The 19,924-nt window shown below is 44.2% G+C and overlaps 1 protein-coding gene across 2 annotated transcripts in view; it reads left to right on the forward strand.

The window, feature by feature from the left end:
* HIPK2 (homeodomain interacting protein kinase 2) overlaps positions 1-19,464 on the forward strand; it is a 137,741-nt gene extending 118,277 nt beyond the window's left edge. For both annotated transcript variants that reach the window (XM_059845874.1, XM_059845875.1), the window contains exons 13-15: positions 4,522-4,769; positions 5,797-5,957; positions 7,740-19,464. In XM_059845874.1, the coding sequence (XP_059701857.1) occupies positions 4,522-4,769; positions 5,797-5,957; positions 7,740-8,207 (877 nt within the window). In that variant the 3' untranslated portion in view covers positions 8,208-19,464. The remainder of the gene's footprint in view (positions 1-4,521; positions 4,770-5,796; positions 5,958-7,739) is intronic.
* Positions 19,465-19,924: the final 460 nt, after the last annotated feature.

The raw sequence follows: 19,924 nt of genomic DNA on the forward strand, positions 1-19,924 counted from the left end.
CTGCTCAGCAATTCAGTTTTTATAACTTAAATACCAATGACACATGCTGTATAGCCTAATAAAATGGCCTCAGTGTAGTACTTGATAAATATTTCTTACCATCACAAATTCACAAAGAAGGTGAGAGCAGATTAACAGGTCAGGATGGAGGCTGAGCTGAAGAGAGGGGGCACGTTCCCAGCACTGAGCTATGCATGGCATAAGATTTCAACATGAGAAGACTGATTGCAGTTGTGGTGTGAGTTTTTGTTGGCTGACTCCATGCTTTCCTAGAATAGGTGGATTATTCTGAAGCAGCAAACTAAAAGGGTTGCATGTCATTAAGTTTTCAGAGACCTAGAACAGAGTTTTTGTCATGTGAGGTAAAGCTAACATGCCCTGGGGTATATGCACACCAGTTCAAAGGTACAGTTGTGCTATGGCTGCCTTCATCCCCAAAGGCTGGTGACCTTGAGAGCTAAAAGACTCTGTTGCTACAGTGTCAGCAGCACTAAAAGGTTTGTAGCTCTTGGAATGAACCACATGCTGGAGAATTGCTCCCACTAGACACCATTTGGTTTTTCTGTGATTCTGCTGTAACTCATTCAGGGAAAAAAAGGATCCTGGTCCTACAATGCTGCTGCATACCAAACTGCTGGGCTGGGCCTTCAGCAAGTAAAAATCATCTCAAGAGTTGTCTCTGTCCTTATCTTTGGCTTATTGAGGTGGATTCAGCATTATTTTAGCATCTAGTTTAGTATCTTTCTTTCCTTAATTTCTACTCACTTCTTGTTCTCAACATCTGTCTTCAGTAACAGTATCTCAGGTGACCAACCTTAGATTCTTGCAGGGTGCCTGTGCATGGACTGTCTTCTTTCCTTTTCCTCAATCAGGCTTCTCCTTGCTGGAGGGAATAGGTTCCCTCATCCATCTGTGCTGGGCACTCCCAAGGGTGGTATATGTTAGAGAGCCATCTCCAAGATCTGCTTCCACTCAAAAGGCATGGTCGTGCTCTGTGTCTGCACATTGGGCAGGCATGAACTGGTTTGGGTCCAAGTTTGGGGATAAGCTCTTTAGGACCAGGTGAGAATAGGATATTACTCACAAACTAATAATAAATGTACAAAGCAATGCTCATTTTATCTGTGGGACACAAACCCTGGCAGTAAGGGTTAAAAAGCCTACCTGGCTCAGTGCTTTTCATTCTGTGTGGATGGATTCGCTGCCACTTCACCAGTCTTCCCCCCTCCCTCCTCTGGAGAATTAAAATACACCTTCCCACACAATGCAGGCAGGCACATGAGCTGCCCAGGACCACAGACCAGCTCTCCAACCTACTAAATCATGTTTGCTGCTGCTTCTGTGCATGCAGGAGGGAAAGCAATTACCAGGCTTGGAGAGAGCTTAATAGGAAGGGGGCAAAGACTTTTAATAGTATTATTCTGTGTAAGCACAAACATCCCCAAAAGCTGTGGCTGAGTTATAGGAATACAGTAAGCTTGCTGAGTAGGCAAGTGCTGTGTCAACAGGTAAAAGCTCTCAGTCCTGATAGTTTGTGAGCAGGGAAGGCAATCCATCAGCCTGGGCCTCACACAGATAACTCCTGGGTCCCTGCAAGGTGGGAAGAGCAGCTGAGAGGGAGCTGGAAGGGGAAAAGCTGCTGGCTACCAAGAAGACTTTGAGTAGGGAGAATGCTAACTGCTGGGCTGAATTTTCAAAAGCCTCCATTTTGGATTAAAGTGTATCTTTAAGCCTGTGAATCAACTGATTTTCAGCGTGAGTTGGGCCTTTGATGTTTTTGAAATTCCCACCCTTAATCTCCAAGGAAGGCTCTGGTACAGCAGGTGCTGAGCTCTGGGCATGTGTGATTAGTTCAGACTGAGGACTTCTCTTCCTGCTGTAACATCCACCACAGTTGTTACCTTTCCTAGAGACAGAAATCCAGCTGCTTTTAGTGGGACTCTTTGTGTGCTTGAAATGATGCAGCCTGCTGAATTGAGAGGCTGATCACTTGGGCCCTAATCCTGCAAATATTTACCCATGGGCTTTAGCTCTGTTACAGGAATAGTCCAGTTGACTTTGGGAAATGACACATATTAGCAGAGCTGAGCACTTGCATAAGGCCTGGCACAACCACGGCTCTGGTCCTTTTCCGATTCCCATCCATGAAATGAGTTAATACCCTGATATGGTCCCTTTCTCTGGAAAGGTTTGGGTTTGGGAGTCACTTATTTAATCAAACAGTTATACTTGAGTTTTTTATTGTAACCAAGGAGCTTTAACACTTCAAAGGAGAAAGATCCCATGGTCCCTGCTTTGACAAGCCCTCAATCAAACTGGTGAAAAATATGCCCATGCTAAAACAATAAATAGCACAGATTACACAGAAAATTACCCTTCCAGTTCTACAGTTCAACCTTCTCATGTCAATTGTCAGCTGAGAGCAAGTATTTCCAGTTCAGCAGCTCAGCCACTTAGATCAGGAAGGGACTGTAAAAGAACAGTTAGACCTTATCAGTTGTCAGAAAACTCTTTAGTGACTTGATTTTTCTTTATAAAATGTAATAACTGTCAGAGATAAAGAATATATCTCTCTTCCCAACTGGCAGCTAAGGGTAGCTGCAAAGGGCAAGCAGCATGGATACTCATAAATGTGTGATTACAGGCCTTTCTGCTGATGGAGAGGGGAATATTGATGCAATATTAGTCATTTTTATTGGCTTAATATTCTTCTTTCATTGCAGCATATCCAAACTGCTACATCTTTCTTCACACACAGTCATTGTCCATCTAAGATGCACTGCTGCTCTTTCCATTTCTAATCCAGCACTCTCCAGCTCCTTGTGAAAAGCCAGAATATGAGGGTTTGCTGTTGTGCATTTTCCTTGTCAATCCATCCCTGCCCCTGGAGGGATTTCTTTCCAACTGCTGTGCAATAGCTCCCTTCTCTATCATCTGCCCTGTTTCAAGTTAAAATCTTTTAGGATGTCAGGGGCCTCTCGAAGCAAGTTTTTCACTGTGAGTAGAACAATGTGGTCTTTTGTCCTCCTTGGGGCACACCAGGACCCTGTAATGACAGCCGAGGGAACATCTGTGTGATGGGAACTTGTTTGTGAATGCAGCAACCCAAGGTGTTCTTTTCCAACCCTGAGTCTTGGGATACGGGGGGTGAGTTGCAGATTGTGAATGCTGACAGAGACACTTTGGGCATGGGCAAGTTGACGGTAACCCACCAGTGCTCCTTTAGGACTGTGAAAAATAAATAAGGCAAACAGTATCCTTGGAAGGAAACTGTTCTCAGTGTCTGCTTCACCTTCCTTTGGGAAAGAAGCAATGCTGAGACCAGGGAACAAACAGCTTAATCACAGACTGAGACCAGATTAATCAGCTGTTTCCTGGACTGGACCAGCCAGACTGAGAAAATGGAGAGGACGCTTCACGGGAAAGAAGCGTCTGTTTAAAGTGCACACTCATGAAGTTAAGATTCCTTTTTCTCCATGGCATTTCTGTTCCTGTTGGGGCTGTTTCCACCATTAAGCCTAATTACTTAGCTTTTTATGTGCTATCCATTTCTTTTCATCATTTTAAAAACTTCAGTTGCCATAACAACATAATGCAATCAGTGAAACATAACAGCTATTTTCTGTAGTCAAGGTCTGTGCACTGTCAAGGATGTGAGCCATTTAAGCAAATCTTCACCATCCCCCTTCCTCCCTCCTCTTTCTCACTCTCTCTTTTTCTCCCTAAACAAGCTCATAACAGGAAGGAGAAACCATGAGGAATAATTAGACACAATAGCCTGAGCAAATCCCAATCGTATTCATGCAGTCTAGTCTAATGAACTTCCAGCACTAATCTTGGAAGTGTTGATGTGCCTTTTTAATCACTTTTTTGATGTCATAGATAGATTAGTTGCAGCAGGTCCTTGATAATCTACACTAGAGTCAGGAGACCCAGAGCCTGTTCAGAGAAATTGAAGAAAATCAAAAGCATTGCATACTTTGTTCATTTCTTTCTCATTTGTTCCTCATTTTCAAATGCTTATCGAGAATATGTGTCCATTGTACCATCTTAGTAAATAGAATGGTGTGTGTTTTATAGATTCATGGAATTTAAGCATGAAAAGTCATAGCATCTATTATTAAATCATTGCTGAAAGGCTGGGAGAAACCGCCACGTTTTTGTGTGGGTGGTGAGACTTGCAACAAAGCATAGTATAACTGCTGGGCTTCTACTGCACACATACATAAAAAGCAGTCTGAAAATAAATCTGGCAGTCTGGTTCAGTGCTATTCTAAGCAGTGTGAATATAAGATCTATCCACAACATCTTACTCACTCCTTGACCTCCAGGAAGGCTTTCCTAGAATAGTAACGATGGAGTTTTGAAGCCCAGGATTTGGCTTAAGCAGCCTCTCTCCGGCAGAGGACTGAAGGCTGTGCTTTGTCCTTACGGAGCTCATCTGCCACAGGCAGAGCCTGCTAATGGTGTCGAGTTGATCATTGCCCATTCACTCTTTCCACTTATCTGCTTGTGTTGCAGCACCTTGTCCAAGCAAAGGAAGAACGTCATCAGCTGTGTCACCGTGCATGACTCCCCCTACTCCGATTCCTCCAGCAACAACAGCCCTTACACTGTGCAACATCGCACAGGGCAGAACAATGGGAACAGCTACGACACCAAAGGGGTTCCAGAGACTCACTGCAGTGGGAACCCCCGAACGATCATCGTGCCACCACTGAAAACCCAGGCCAGTGAGGTGTTGGTAGAGTGCGATAGCCTGGCACCAGGTAAATTGCACCTCTTCCGTCAAGAAAATTAGTAAGAAATAAATGATTTATCTTGGAAGAATCTCATTGTTCAGTTTCATTTTGTTTGGTTGGTTGGTTTGTTTCCCAAAGAAACTGTGCTCCTGCACTTCTCTCAAGTGACACATCTGTTCTTGGTAGCCATGTTGCATTATTTATGTGCCCTGGTTCACTCAGGAGTCATGGGTCAAGTGTCAGTCCCAGTTAGTTCTGTACAAACCCAAGAACAGAATGCAGCCTTTAGCTCAACATTTGACATGAAAGGCACCCAAATGCAAGTGTGATCCTTTGCTGCCTTGCCTTTCCGTTAAAAGGGGTCGTTAAAACGGGTAAGAGATTGAAAACGGGTAAGAGATTGGAAACATGTGACTTTTCATCCAAACTTGTTGATGTTTCTGGGAAGAACATTTCCCCAGGGTCTTCACTGTGGACTGATGAGGTTTGCTCATCCAGAACCTCTGCAATGCTAGATAGTGTGATGTGTTGAAAAGGGCTTTATGGTGGAAGTCTGGCCCAAAGCTGTTGGCTTTCAGCTACTTGGCAGTCCTTGCTTTGGATGCACTGCTGGTGAACACAAAAGCTCGAAGGGCGAGCTCCCCACCGGCTCCTTCTCCCTCTCTTCCCACTCACCTGATGTTAGGCAAGCCAGGGTGTTTTTAAGCTGTGCACACCGTACCTTCCTTCCTCTCCTTGGGATTTGTACCTGCGTTGTACAGTTCTGCTGGCAGAACATTGTCTCATGGTTCTGAAGGATCTATAAAACCTGCTCCAGACCTGCTTTGGGTCCAGTTAATCAGGTCTGTTTGTCTGCCTCTAGGATAACAGGCCTGTCGTGTATATCAAGCCCTATTGAGTATTCTGTTAATTGAGAGAAACAGTTTTCTTAACCTGCTTCTGTTGTATGTCTCCTCCCAAAAGCCACTCTGGAGGAGACTCAGTGAGGAAAAGGTAGGGTGAGCAATTAAACAATGTCATGTAAGCTACAAATGTGTTTCCTTTCCTGGCACAGTCACCACCAGTCACCACTCATCCTCCTACAAGTCCAAGTCCTCCAGCACCGTGACCTCCACCAGCGGTCACTCTTCAGGGAGCTCGTCTGGAGCCGTTGCCTATAGGCAGCAGCGACCAGGAGCACATTTCCAGCAGCAGCAGCCTCTAAATCTAAGTCAGGTAAGTCAACCAAGGCTGATTTTGGTGGTGCATCATCCAGCTATTACCTACCACTCCTCCATCATGGGCTGTCCTGTTCCAGTCTAGTGACAGTAGGACCCCGTGTTGAGTTTGATCAACTTGTTTCGACTTGACTGCAGACCTTGATCTTCCAGCTCAGGCAGCAGAGGTAGTTCAGATCACACCCCTGAGTGGGCTGGGGGTGTTCTTCCTGTGTGTTCTGAAGCTTGTTGGTCTAAAAGAGTGAGAGGGAATAACATGAGAGGGGAAATGCAACCACAAAGGACTCAGCCACAAAGGAATGGAGCAGGAGCATGTAGGAAGGACTGAAGTCTCCTTAGCTGTAAGTAACCATGGGGAGAATATCTTCCAAGTGAAGAGAGTGCATAAGCCTGGCTGTGAGTCTGGGAGAGAAGTCCCCATCAGGTAGGACAGATCAAACCAGAGCCTCTATGTATATAGGTAACCTCATGTAATGAGTTTGACCCATCTTGTGATAAAGCTGGGCTGAGATCTGGACAAATCCCATTTCTTGGCAGCATGCAGTTCTTGAGACGTTTCCTAATCTGTGATCAGAACTCTCATGGAGCTTCCCAGGAGGTGCAGGAAATAATGCCCTTTTCACATCCTGCATCTGGGGCCTCTCTCTTCCCTGGGGTGAGTTGAGAAGAGTAGGGAAGTTACAGCTCAGTTACCAGTGTTTCAAGAGGAAAAGGTCTGGAGAGCTCAGAGGATGGTGCTGGTATGCATGCAGAGCTGGATATTAGCAGAACTGTTTTTTAAAAAGAAAAATAACTTGTTTATTTTGGAAAAGAATGTCTGTTCTCCTTCAAGATGCAGAGGAAATGTAAAAATGTGAACAAATTTAAATAAAAGTGTGTGAAAATGGAGGAAGTGGGCAAGATGCTCTACGCAAGAGTTGGGGAGGAGTGTGGCTATCATATTCCCACAGTAACGGCACAGAGAGTGCTCACAAAAAGGATGAAAAGGTTTGGAAGAATATAAGGAAATAGCATGGAGCATTTTCCTTCTTGTCTTCTAATTCCTGCTTTCTTGGTAATTTAATACTCTGACTACAAATGACTGGGAAAACTCCCTACATTTTTGTGTAATGCAAGAAAGCTTAAAAAAAATCCCTTGGAAAAAAAAGTACATTGGTCCGTTCCCACTGCTAGAAGTTTCCTGTGCTCAAGTAATTTTAGCTAAGGACAATGAGGGCACCAGGCACCTGCAGGATCTAATCAAGCTGAGAGTTTTCTCCTTAAAAAATAACGTGGTTATTTTTACTAACCAAGGAAATCATTAACTGCAAATACCCAAACTGAACAAAAATAAATTGCCTGTTCCAGGCATAGTTAGGCAATCTCATTCCCCTGAGCTATCTGTAGACCACAATTTGTCATCAGAGAGTTCACCAACAAAAAACACTTGTTGCCTGAGCAACTGGACTTGAGGAAGATGTTCCTGGGAGCTGGGCGTCTAAGGTTGAGTCTTTTGGTCGCTGTGTCGGCAGGCTTTAGCTCAAACTGGGGGACTTGCTTATCTTCTGGGGGTCATTTTGGTCAATGTATGAAACTACAGCGTTTTCCTGGGCTTGTGAGGGACCCACTGCTGTCACCCAATTTCAAGGGAAGACTGGCGATGCTGAGGGTGTCAGGAGGAGCTCAGGAGACTTTTCTGAGGTTGTCCTGGTGTTGCAGGGAGGCTCCCAGACACTACCGAGGAGGTAAAGAGCCATCACTTGTCTTGTAACCACCTATCACTGTTGCTGTCTTTATCCAGGGCCAGCAGCACATCTCGACTGACCGCACAGGGAGTCACCGGAGACAGCAAGCCTACATCACTCCAACGATAGCTCAGGCCCCGTACTCTTTCCCGCACAATAGCCCCAGCCACGGTACGGTCCATCCCCACCTGGCCGCGGCTGCCGCTGCTCACCTGCCCACCCAGCCCCACCTGTACACATACACCGCCCCCGCCGCCCTGGGCTCCACGGGCACCGTCGCGCACCTGGTGGCCTCGCAAGGCTCCGCCCGGCACGCGGTGCAGCACACCACCTACCCCGCCAGCATCGTCCACCAGGTCCCCGTCAGCATGGGCCCGCGCGTCCTGCCCTCGCCCACCATCCACCCGAGTCAGTACCAGGCTCAGTTTGCCCATCAGACCTATATCAGTGCTTCTCCAGCCTCCACAGTCTACACTGGATACCCACTGAGCCCCACCAAGGTCAACCAGTACCCTTACATCTAAACACTGGAATAAAGAGCGAGAGACGCACCCAGCCCGGGGGGAGTGAGGCAGCCGCTTTTGTATTGAAGAACATGACAAACTAACAATGCAATGGGAGGCTCGTGTGAAACTTGAACGAAGGAGACTTTAGGAAGAAAAGAAAAAGAGGAAAGAAGGGGGAAAACCAATTCTACAATTTTTATTTAAAAAAAAAAAGAAAATGGAAAAAAAGAACAGAAAAAAATAAACCACAAAAAAAAAAAAAAAAAAACAAAAAAAAAAACAAACCAACCATTCTGCACCAAACTAGAGAGAAAGAGAGAAGGAGAAGGACCCTCCAGCGGGTCCTGTCTTTTGAAGAACTTCACCAACAGACTTTTAAAGGTTATTTTCATCCAATAGTGAGCTACATTTAGAAATTTGTTGTCCAGAACACCTAAAATGAAATCCATTAGGTTTTTAATTCTGTAGGTATATGGATTAGGGATTTATCCAGCATTTCAAAGGGTTTATACAGCAGTTTTTGTATCCCAGAGTATACATAGATTTGGCGGGATGTTTAACAGAAAAAGAAAGTGGGTAAGGGAGGCTGAGGGTGGAGGACAAAACGTTGTCCCAGTGCTCTAAATTTGGGCCTAACACTGCTACACTTACACACACCTGGGCAAACAGGCCGTGCAGCACTGGTTGAGAGTAGAAGCAATGGGGGTGTTTCTCCCTCTTCTTGAACACACTGGATAAATCCCTGAGAAATGCTATTCCTAAACAAGATCTCTAATAATATATGTTGGATTTCAGTTGGTTTTTTTTCTAGGTTTTTGTTTTGTTTTGGTTTGGTTTTTTTGGAAGTGTTCCTTTTCAATCCCTAGCCATTTTAGTATAGGAGGATACATTTTAGCTGCCCCCAACCCCCTGCCCCCAGCCCCGGTAGAATGTAGCACTATACAGGTCATACCCCTTTTTACTCTTTTGTGTTGAACTTCAACGATACCAATAGACTATTCCTCAATGTGATTGCACAAAGAAAAGTGATATAACATAGGCATGTAACAATGTGATTGTCCAGGTGTGTGTGTGTGTGTGTGAGTGCAGATGCTGCCTTCTCTCTGTGATGTGTTCCTCGGCACAGCCATTACAACTGTCACAGTCTTAGTTTTACATCATTCCCTCGTAGTGCCTTACCAAACTACAGACGCGGTTTAAGGGTTTACTTCCACTGGTACTCCTAGAAACTGACTGAGGCTAGTTGGAATTTACTCTCAGCTCTTTTTCTTTCTTTTTTTTCTTCTTCTTTTTTTTTTTTTTTTGGGGGGGGGGGTGTTACTGCTGATTTTCTCCTGCTGGTGGTGTTGGGTTTTTTCCCACGTCGTCAATCGTAGCTCACTTGGCGAGGTGTTGGGGTGGCTCCTTGGGGTCAGAAGTGCATATAACTGGGTGTTTTGTCAAGCACTGGATGGACTAGAAGCAACCAGGTCGATTGTGAGGACCCACAGGGTCTGGGGACTCATTTGTGGACTGGTCTGTTTCTGTCCTGTTGAAATAGCAGGTTTCCTCCCTGGAAACTGAATTCTCATTCTGCTGTTTGCCTCTGTTCTCGATGGAGTGGGAGGACAGTGTCCACCCTCATCATCAGGTTGTCCTGGTCACAAGTCTGAAATGGGAACAAAAATATAGTCCTTGATAGCAGGAAACACTAGTTGTTGCCAACATCTCTGACTATGTCTATTGATGAGAAAGTGTCAGGAAAGGGCTGGAGTCCCAAAGCAAGCATGAGAAAATCCAGTTGAGAGAGTCAATCTCAGGTTTCTTAAGTGAAAAGAGTATTGTAATACATAGAGCCTTACCCACTCTAACATAGCTGTGACACTGTGTGCCTCCCCTGCTCTCTTTTCACCTACACCCTGAAAAACTGCCTGCAATGGCAGAGTGACCCTGGAACTGGAGAGTAGGTTGGTCCTCCACACCAAGGAATGCTACGTGGTTGTTTTGTTTTCCAACAGTTTCTAAAGAGAGCCTTTCCTGTCATTGGTTTGGTTCAGCGGGGAGTTTCCCTGGTAATGGCACTTGCACTGGTGCATCAGTACCATCATGCCTGTGGATGTCCTGAGGAGGAAGGAGAGAAAGGAGTTTGGTAGAACGTTTCCATGAAAGCTGAAGTCTATGGGGCTGCTCAGTTCCACTCTACATTTCCTTGTAACTAGAGCATGGAGTAGTCAGGTGTTTTGCAAGATGCTGGAAAATAGCAGGTTTGTTGGCAGGGTGGTGAGGGATGGGTTCCCTGAGTGGCAGTGAGGAAGGAGGCTCTCTCAGGTTGGAAAAGCTGACAGAAAGACAAGCACAAATATTATGTTTTGTGGTAAGTGCTTGGCTGGCCTGGAAGACTAAGGGATCCTGCTATGCCCAGGCTGTTCAACAAGGCTATTGTCTTCTGGCAAACCACCAAATAACCTTCCTGGTTGCTAGCTCTGGTTCCTGGGCTACTCTTGCACAGTTTTCTTCTCCTGCCTGTCCTTCATTCCAGCTCAGTATACTGTAGATGAGGATGCAATCTCCCAGCAGCCTATGCACCTTACCCTCGCTCTTGTTTTGGAAAGACATGTCCCCTTTCGCCTGAGGCAGGAAAATAAAGCCCTGCTCTCTCTCTTGCATTCCTCTCCTCTCTCACCAGTTCGGGAGCGAGAGTGTCATGCTGCTTATGTCATGAAAAGGAAAGATAATGTTATTTTATTGTATGGTTGTTGTGATTATGATTATTATTTTATTATTATTATATTTTACTCTGGGTTTTAATTGCACATGCATTCCTTAAACTTTGTGGGGGTTTTTTTTCTCTTATTGTTGTTATTGTTGTTAATTTTATTTCTCTTAATCAGTGGCATTGGAAGGGTTACTGTGATTATGAGAACTGCAGGAGGAAGGAGAAACAAGATTATTCTGATGATGAAAACTCTGCAACTAATCTGGGGAAGTGGGACTGGTGAGGGTGGTTATGGCCTTGAGGAACAGGAGTTATCCTCTGGGTCAAATCTGCATTTCAGGCTAAGTCCAGAAACATTCATTCAGAGACCAACACCTGCTAGCAGCTAACATAATGATCTGTCAGGAGAGCTGGATCAGAGGCAGGTAAGGACCTTGGTGCCCCAGGGTCCAGCTCACCATCCCTTAGTTTGAAAGGACATTTATATAAGATTAAGACTTATTTGTGCTCCAAGCCATGATCATTGAGCCCTTGCAAAGAACACAAGGCCACACTAGATATTGAGGGTTTGGTTTTCCCAAAGGAGGGCACGGTTGGATGGCTCTCCAGAAACAGGGCTATTGAAGGAGCCACAGCAGAGCTGCAAGGGTGGCTCTCAGTCCCATCACTGGATAAAGCACACTGGCACACACAGATGGCATTAGCTGGGTAAAGCATGGCTGCAGACAGGGCAGTGTTCCTCCCCTGCTCTTCCACTCTCACTGAAGACTAATTAGGTGTCCACAGGCCAGGATGTTTGGTTTGTTTTCTTTTCTTTGTTTGTTCCTGATGTAGATTTTCCCTTCTTTTACAATTATTTGTTGTGGAATTTTGTTATGCTGTTCTGGTTGCTACAGTTTAGGTATTTATTGTTTGATTTGCATCACCTGCTCTTTTAGAATAGGGGGAATCAGTGACTGAATTTGAATTCCATTAAAAAATTATAGGACTTCATCAAAGACTAAAAGTTAATCATGCAGTTGAGTGCTTTGCTAAAGAACTTCAAGTTAAATACTTGTTTATGTGCTCCTCTGGCCTAAGATTAGCGAAGCATGGAAGGTTGCAGTCTCAATCACAGCAGTGTTTTACTTGTATTAATGGCATTTTCCCTGTGTATCTATCTGGCCTGCTCTCCCACATGTGCTCAGATCTGATTTTGGGGGGTATTTGGCAGTGGAACTGTTACATCAGCACAGACTGGCAGAGAGAAGGGTTACAGTGCATGTCAGAGGAGCCACCTTTCACATTGTCCATCCTGGAGTAGCTGGTCTGCCAGCCAGTCGTGGTGATGGGATGCTGATTACAAGAGATGCACAGCACATTGCTTTGATGGTGCAGCACTGTGTGAGAGCTGTGTTTTCTGGTGGATATAAGGGAGCTGAGCAGCGCCTCCTCCTTCACACTTGTATAAAGGAATTGTATGGATGAAGGGTTGGTTGGTGATAGGGGAAACACAGTCATTTCAGCAGAGGAAGTAAAAGCTTTGCATGCTGTCAGTACCACACACATAACAATAGCCAGCTGGTTTTGCTTGCAGAGTCCTTCGGAGAGGAAATGGGATTGGCATGGTTTGGTTCAGTTGGTGTTCCTTGTGTGCATGGAGTACATGGTGTGGAAACTTGAGGGAGTAGGAGAATGTTTGGATACTGGAAGTTTTATGGGTGGTTTATGGCTGGCAGAGTGAAAAAGTGGTTATTTTCCCCATTATGTCCTCTTGCATTCTGCCTGTGCAGGAAGCAGAAGGGAGCACAGACTTTGTCTCTCCTCGGGAGGATGTTCTGTTGTCTGCCATGAGGTCAGAATGCAGGAGGGAGGGTAGAGAACCACTAACATGAGCAGACTGGAAAACCCAAATGGAAGCAAATTTCACTGTAGAGTGGTTAAATCCAGTCATTTGAGAGAGCAAATGCAATTGAATCTTCCTTGGCAGGTTATACCTGCTTGTACCCAACAAATTGGCCTTTGGCAGGTCTCTAATTCTCTTTCTCTAGTAGTTTTGGTGTAATACACAAAAACATTCCAAGTTTTGGTGTAATACACAAAACATTCCAAGAAAGGGACACTTTTGACTGTGACATTTTTCTTTTTTTTTAGTATATATTCAAGGGATTGTGTATTGTAATTTGGTTTGAAGGCAATTCAATTAGCAACTTGAAGGGCAATAAACCTGGCTTTTTCTTTAACCAAAGATACTTTATTTTTTTAAAAAAAGAGAGAAAGAGACTCCCATCTACTCCAGAAATTAATGAAGCCACGAGTCATGAGCACCAGGCAATGAGGATGCACCGTGGAACTCAGTCTTTCCATTCACTTCTTTTTTTCTCTCTCTCTCTCTCTCAAGTTTCTGACATCTTTTCGAGTAGCTAGCTTGATGAGCAGAGAAATTCACACTAAATATTGCTGCTATCCTAAACTGTAGGGGATGTCAAAAACTTTTTTCTTCTCTTGTTATTGTTCACATTGATTTAAGTGTTTTAGTGGTGACATTGCAGCATGCAAATGGTGAGATGTGTAGTGGGGATAAGCCTCTGGATGCTCTGCATGATTCTGTAGTGTCTCCTCTGGATTTAGGACATTGGTTTTGTTCTGTGGGTTCATAAAATCATAGAATATGCTGAGTTGGAAGGGACCTATCAAGATCAAGTCCAACTCCTGGCCCTGAACAGGACACCCCAAGAATGACACCATGTGCCTGAGAGCATTGTCCAAATGCTTTTTGAACTTTGTCAGGCTTGGTGCTGTGACCACTTCCCTGGGAAGCCTGTTCCAGTGCCCAACAACCTTCAGGGTGAAAAACTTTCTCCTGATAGCCCAAACAGTGATGCCATGGTCAGGCCAGGCACAGCTGGGTATTGGACTTAGACTTGTGTTCTTTCATGGCTTTGCAATCATTAGAGATCTGCAGTGCTGCTTGTGGGCCAAATCCTCGATACCTGTATGCAAGGTCTGCTGTGGGTAGGCAATATAGATGGCAAAGGTGTGGGAAGGGAATGTTTTCTCTCTTCCTTTTGACATAGCTGTCCCTACCGTGTCCCGTTTGCTGTGTGAGCTTCAAAGCAGTTGATCTGTGGTCCTGGGCACTCATCTACATCACCATCCTGGTGCTCCTGTGAGAAGGACCTGTGTCTAAAATACCTGGAATCCCCAGCTTATTTCTCATGGCCCACTTCTGTGCCTAGAAATCATTTTTCTCCCTCCAGCCATAGGGAAGAGATGGTTCTCTGCTGCTGAGGTTCCCCCACTGCCATACTCCAACAAAGCTGCCTCTGATGACAGTGACAATTTCACCCTGGGTTGCAGATGCTGAGTGAGGTGCTTGCAGAAATGGTGCCAATCCTGTTGTCGGTGGCTGTGCGTAGACTCCTTTTAGGACTACTGCACTGGGTGAGAGGAGCTGGGCTTTCCACGCTGATCTCCATCCCTGTGGTCCATCCTCCCCACCACCACCTGTGTGCATATTGCTGTGATGCCACCATGCTCACCAGGCACACCCGGCACACAGCGAGACCCACAGCAGGGGTGGCCCCTGGAGGGAAGGCCTGGCAGTGTGCAGAGGAGCTGCTCACAAAGGCTCTGTGCTCAAGGGCTCTTTGACCCCTGTGACAAATGTGATTGCTGTGAGGGACCCCAGAGGCAGTGGTTACCTGTGAGGAGCTGCTGATGCAGGTGGTGGTATGAGAACCAGTCTGGAGGTAAACTGGGTTCTGCATGTGTCAAATGCTTTCAGTGGGAAGACGTGGTTTTAGAGCATTTGCTTGTGTTGAGAGTGAAATTTGAATGGTAGATTGGCTTGGTTCTTCAGAAGTCTTATGAAGCATACTAGGAGGTTTTGTGTTCGGCATTTGTGGTTTGAAACTCCTGTTTCTCATTTACGGGTTAGCTTTGTCCTTCCAGATTTAGCAGTGCTGCTATAACAAACTATTCATGTGTGTTTGAAGATAAAGTTTTTGTTTTTAATCTTTTGCTTATCATAGTTAATCTAAGAAAGGCAATACTAAAGGTATATTTTTTTCCAAAAATGATATTTTTTACTGCACTGATAAATATTGTGACATCTCTGTTCTTAACTCTTTTTCTGTGAGGGGAACTGTGTGCAGATTCACACAAACCATGTAAATACTTGTGTGTACTTCTGACAGCCAGGGATTTTCCTTCCTTCCTTCCTTCCTTCCTTCCTTCCTTCCTTCCTTCCTTCCTTCCTTCCTTCCTTCCTTCCTTCCTTCCTTCCGCCCCTTCCGCCCCTTCCGCCCCTTCCTTCCTTCCGCCGCTTCCTTCCTTCCGCCCCTTCCTTCCTTCCTTCCTTCCTTCCTTCCTTCCTTCCTTCCTTCCTTCCTTCCTTCCTTCCTTCCTTCCGCCTCTTCCGCCCCTTCCGCCCCTTCCGCCCCTTCCTTCCGCCCCTTCCTTCCTTGCGCCCCTTCCTTCCTTCCTTCCGCCCCTTCCTTCCTTCCGCCCCTTCCTTCCTTGCGCCCCTTCCTTCCTTCCTTGCGCCCCTTCCTTCCTTCCTTCCGCCACTTCCTTCCTTCCGCCACTTCCTTCCTTCTGCCACTTCCTTCCTTCCGCCACTTCCTTCCTTCTGTCACTTCCTCCCTCCCTCCCTCCTACCCTCCTTCCTTCCTCCCTTATTTCCATTCTCATTTCCTTCCTCACTTCCTTCTTCCTCTTCTTTCTTTCTTTCAAACAAGGTTTCCTCTTTGAAACAGAAAGCAATGGGGCAACAATGCTCAGCAAAAGCAAAGCTTATCCCACTTTCAGAACGTAGCCAAGGAGTTTTTGCAGTGCTGGCATAGAGTTAATATTTAAGCCGATGTATTTTGATTTTTCAGCAAACTGTTTGGAAAGGAATGAAATGGATAGAAAAGCTTCGGTCTGGAATTCTGATCAGAAGAGTTACCCATCTATTTTATGGCATTTTTTTCTTATGGTTTCCTTTTCTTTAAAAAAAACTTAAAAATTAAAAAAGGCTTGTTACAGGCTTGCTTGCCTGAGCTCTAGGCTGGTTGGCTGTCCTGGGAGTACTTTGTGCTCTGGGACTGCTGGCTCCTTTGGAAGCAAACCCACTGATCAGCATTCTGGATTCTGATTGCTTCAATGGGTATCCCCTGGTACTGTGGGATACTTTTGCTTTTTTAAAAGAAGGATTTAAATACACTTACATTACACAAACTGTGACCTAATGGCAATAATTACCTCAAATGTGGGCATTCATCCTGGTTTTAGCCTTTCTGAAATCATGTAGCCAGCTTGAACTTTGATTCAAAGACTCTGAACTCCATAGGGGCAGAATAGTGATAAATGCCCACCCTGGTCATTGTTGCTTGAGTGAATTCTGAAGACAGTGAATCTTTAAAAAGAAAAAAAAATTAAACCAAGGAATAGATTACTCTTTTATGTATTTTAATCAATTGTGATGTTAAAATGCACATGTAAGTATATATGTTTATAGCTACTGTAAAATGCTTTGGCCTTCTAGAAGATATTTAATGAGTCACATTTTAAACCAATATGAACTGAATAATAGACTGTGGCTACTTAAACAGTTTTCTGGCTACATTTTATAGTTACTACAGTGTTTTATAGTTTACATTTAAACTGGTACTTTTTAAGGGAAATCTTGTGTTTATAAGTGACACCTTCAAAAACTCAGTACAGCTGCCTCTTTTTTAATTTTGCCCGTTAAAAATAGAAAAGTACAAGTGTGTTTTTAATATGTATATTCTGTTTTGAGATATAACATAGTGTTGGAAAGTCAGTCCAGAGATGAAGTAATCCAATGTATTCCAAAATCTGATTGAAAAAACACTCCACCCACTTTGAAGATTTAGTTCAACAGATAAGCTATTTGTTTGTTTGCTTGTTTTAAAAACTTGCTTTATCAGGCCTCCCTGGTTTGAAGCAGGGAGCATGATACAAAATTCACTGTTCTATGTAAGATCCTCATTTGGATGAAGATACCCACATTAGGAGAATGAAGGATATTCATAAGGATTGTATTGTACTGTTGATAAATCATTAGCCAAACAAATAGTTCCTGAGTTAGTGAATGCTTGTTTTATTTGGGGGGGTGGGAGGGGGGTTGTTTGTAAGTGTGTGTGTGTGTGTGTGTGTGTGTGCGTGTGTGTGTGTGTGTGTTTGTGTGAGCCACTCAGAGGCAATGCTGTAATTTGGCTTTCATCTGTTCACCTCTTTCTTACAAATGATGCTCACCACCAGAGAAATGTTTTAAACCAGTAAACAAAATACAAAGTTCACTCACCATCTCCTTGTCAACTCTGTTTTCTCAGCACATGCCAGTCCCCATTAATGCTGTTCCCCACTGCTGCTACCCTGTACTTTGCATTTTGACGTATCACAGTCCCCACTCTCTGGTCTCACTTAGCTGTCTAGTTTTTTCTGTTGTGTTCTCTCACTTGGGTAATCAATGAACATGGTATAAATGTCTGCTGGGCAAAATGGTACTTTGAGGTCCCAAAAGTACAGGAATTGACATTTAAAAATATGTGTATGTACATCTGGGCTTCAGCTGTGGAGCTGGGGTGCTCACGGGAGGGCTCCTTTCGTGATTCCACCGTGCCTGAGGAGGCTGTACTTGTCAGCTCGCAGCAGAGGTGGTGGAAGGGAGCAATCGGCGACGCTTTGCAGCTGGGCATCGGTGCTGCTCCCAGTACAATCAGAGCCCTGGGGCCGGGGAGTTCAGCCCCCCCTTCTCCTCCTCAGCACCGTTCCGGTGGTTGCCATTCCCGCATCGCCGGCCAAAGCCATCAGGTGTCACACGGCAAGCCAGGAGTGCCGGCAGCACTCGGGCCAGCTGGCAAACATCCACCCTCCCTCACTGTGTACCACCGCTCAATCAACAGGCTTCACTGCCCGGCTCCTGCCTGGTCCCCTGTTCTCCTGGGCGGAGTCACACTCACAAATAAATGACAGCACACTCCAGGAGCCAGAGTCTTGTTGAATACCTTGGCTTACAGCTTGTTAAGCAAGAAGGGGTTTCCAACACTGGCAATGCACATCCCATAGGATCTGGATGGTTACATACAGCCCCTCTGCCCTCAGCAAGGAAAGAAAGCGTTTCTGCAGCACTTCCACCTCACATGGTTACATACAATACTTCTGGCTTTTCCTTTCACCTGTTATCCCTTATGTGTTTGATTTTTAAAATTTTCTCTATATATTTTTTACTCTGTAATCTTTAAACAAACCTTCCACAGCTATTCCAGGGCACAACCATTTCAGGTGTAAAAAAGAATCTCCACATCCCATGTTTCACCAACAAAGCAATCAAGGCGTTTTGGGTACCAGATTCTTCTTGGCAGAACCAGAATGTAGCCTGTATATTTCACACCAAATCCAATTTCTGAAAGGAGAGGAAGTGTCATTAATAGCTTTAATAAAGGAGTGTGTGTGAGAGAGAGAAAGAGAGGGAGTGAAAAAGAGAGAAGAACAAGGGGCATCTTGGAAGGTGAAAAGTCTAGATTTCGGGTAGTTAAAAATGAACCAATGGGTGAAACATTTTTTTTTTTTAATGAGCTGTAAAATCCTTTTAAAAACAGGAGGGGTGAAATGGAGGGAACGTTTTAGGCCTTTCAACTACCCACAAGCCCAGCATACTCTGGATGGAAAGTGGAAGTCAATATACACTGCACCAAAATTATGAAGGGAAGGTGGGGGCAGAGCTGTGAAACACTATTGCAGTCGCAAGGGAAAAGATGCCCCTGCCCCAGCTCTGGATCTCAAGTGGTTCTTTCTCTACAGTATCATCTCAGCCCAGTAACCCCACGAAAGCCCTGAGCCGTTGTGTTCCTTCACTGTACGGTTTCTGTAATAAGAGTGTTAATCCATGTTAATCTTTGTGAAAATTATTGTGTGCAACAGTATTTTCTTGTGTACTGCTTTTTACCTATGTGAATTGTCCCTTTCTGTTTTCTTTTCTTTCTTTCCTTCCTCTTTTTTCTTTTTATTTTTCTTTTAGTAATATGTCTTTCTTATTTTAAAAGAAAAAACAAAAACAAACTGATGTGTTGTAGACCTATATGTAACCTATTCCTTAGTCTCATATTATAGGTATGTTATAAGAATGGATATTTTACTTGGCTTTAGAATGTTTTACAAGAAAACTAATTCTTAACCAATCAAGTTCTTGCTACTAAAAAAAAAATGCTTGTGTTTTTCATCATGACGTTGTGTGCTTCTAATTAATAATCATTTTCGTTGTAGAAAAATGGAGTGAATTTATATTAGTCTTGGAAACTAATAATAGCATTGTAAATTTATGAGATGATTTTAACAGAAAATACATTATAGAAGAATATAGTTATTTTAATTGTAATATTACTAACTGTAGGGTGAGAAAGGAGGTCCCGTTGTGGTGAACTATGTTATAGCTTGTTATTCACAGTTTCTTTTTGATCATTTTTTCGGTCTCTGAGGTGAAACGAGTTATTAATCAGAATTTGTCAACTCACATATGCATATTGTATATGTGTAGAAATGTAATCACACTTTGTCTTGGAATTACATTAAACTGTTTTAAGTCACTGCAAAGTTTGTGTGTCTCTGTCTTCTCGCAAGTCAAAGTTTGGTCTGAACATTTGGTTAGTTTTCAGATACTATTATTTAATCTCCTCAGTCAGTTGAACAAAGAGCACTAATAGTACCATTAATAATAAATACTCTTCTCTTTGAGGTAACATGTTTAGATTTGTGAGATGTATTTTTTCCCAGGGCAGAAGAGCATCTGCATTCAGATGCTTCACTGAAGCACAGGAGGCTGCTCAGAGCTGCTGTGTTCAGCTGAGTCAAGAGCTCCCTGCTATATCCCACTGTGCCAAATGGAGTGTGGTCATCAGCTGCAAGTACAGGTCTGGATTTTCTTTTAGCCTGAGCCCTCAGTTCATTTGCTCCCTTTCCTCTCTTTGCCAAGTCCCAGCTGACCTTTGAAAGGCTTTTATATAGACATTAAAATGCTGAAACCACCCTGTGTTGGTAATTGCCATACCTGCCC

The sequence above is a fragment of the Haemorhous mexicanus genome, chromosome 5, assembly GCF_027477595.1.
Source record: "Haemorhous mexicanus isolate bHaeMex1 chromosome 5, bHaeMex1.pri, whole genome shotgun sequence".
Taxonomy (NCBI): domain Eukaryota; kingdom Metazoa; phylum Chordata; class Aves; order Passeriformes; family Fringillidae; genus Haemorhous; species Haemorhous mexicanus.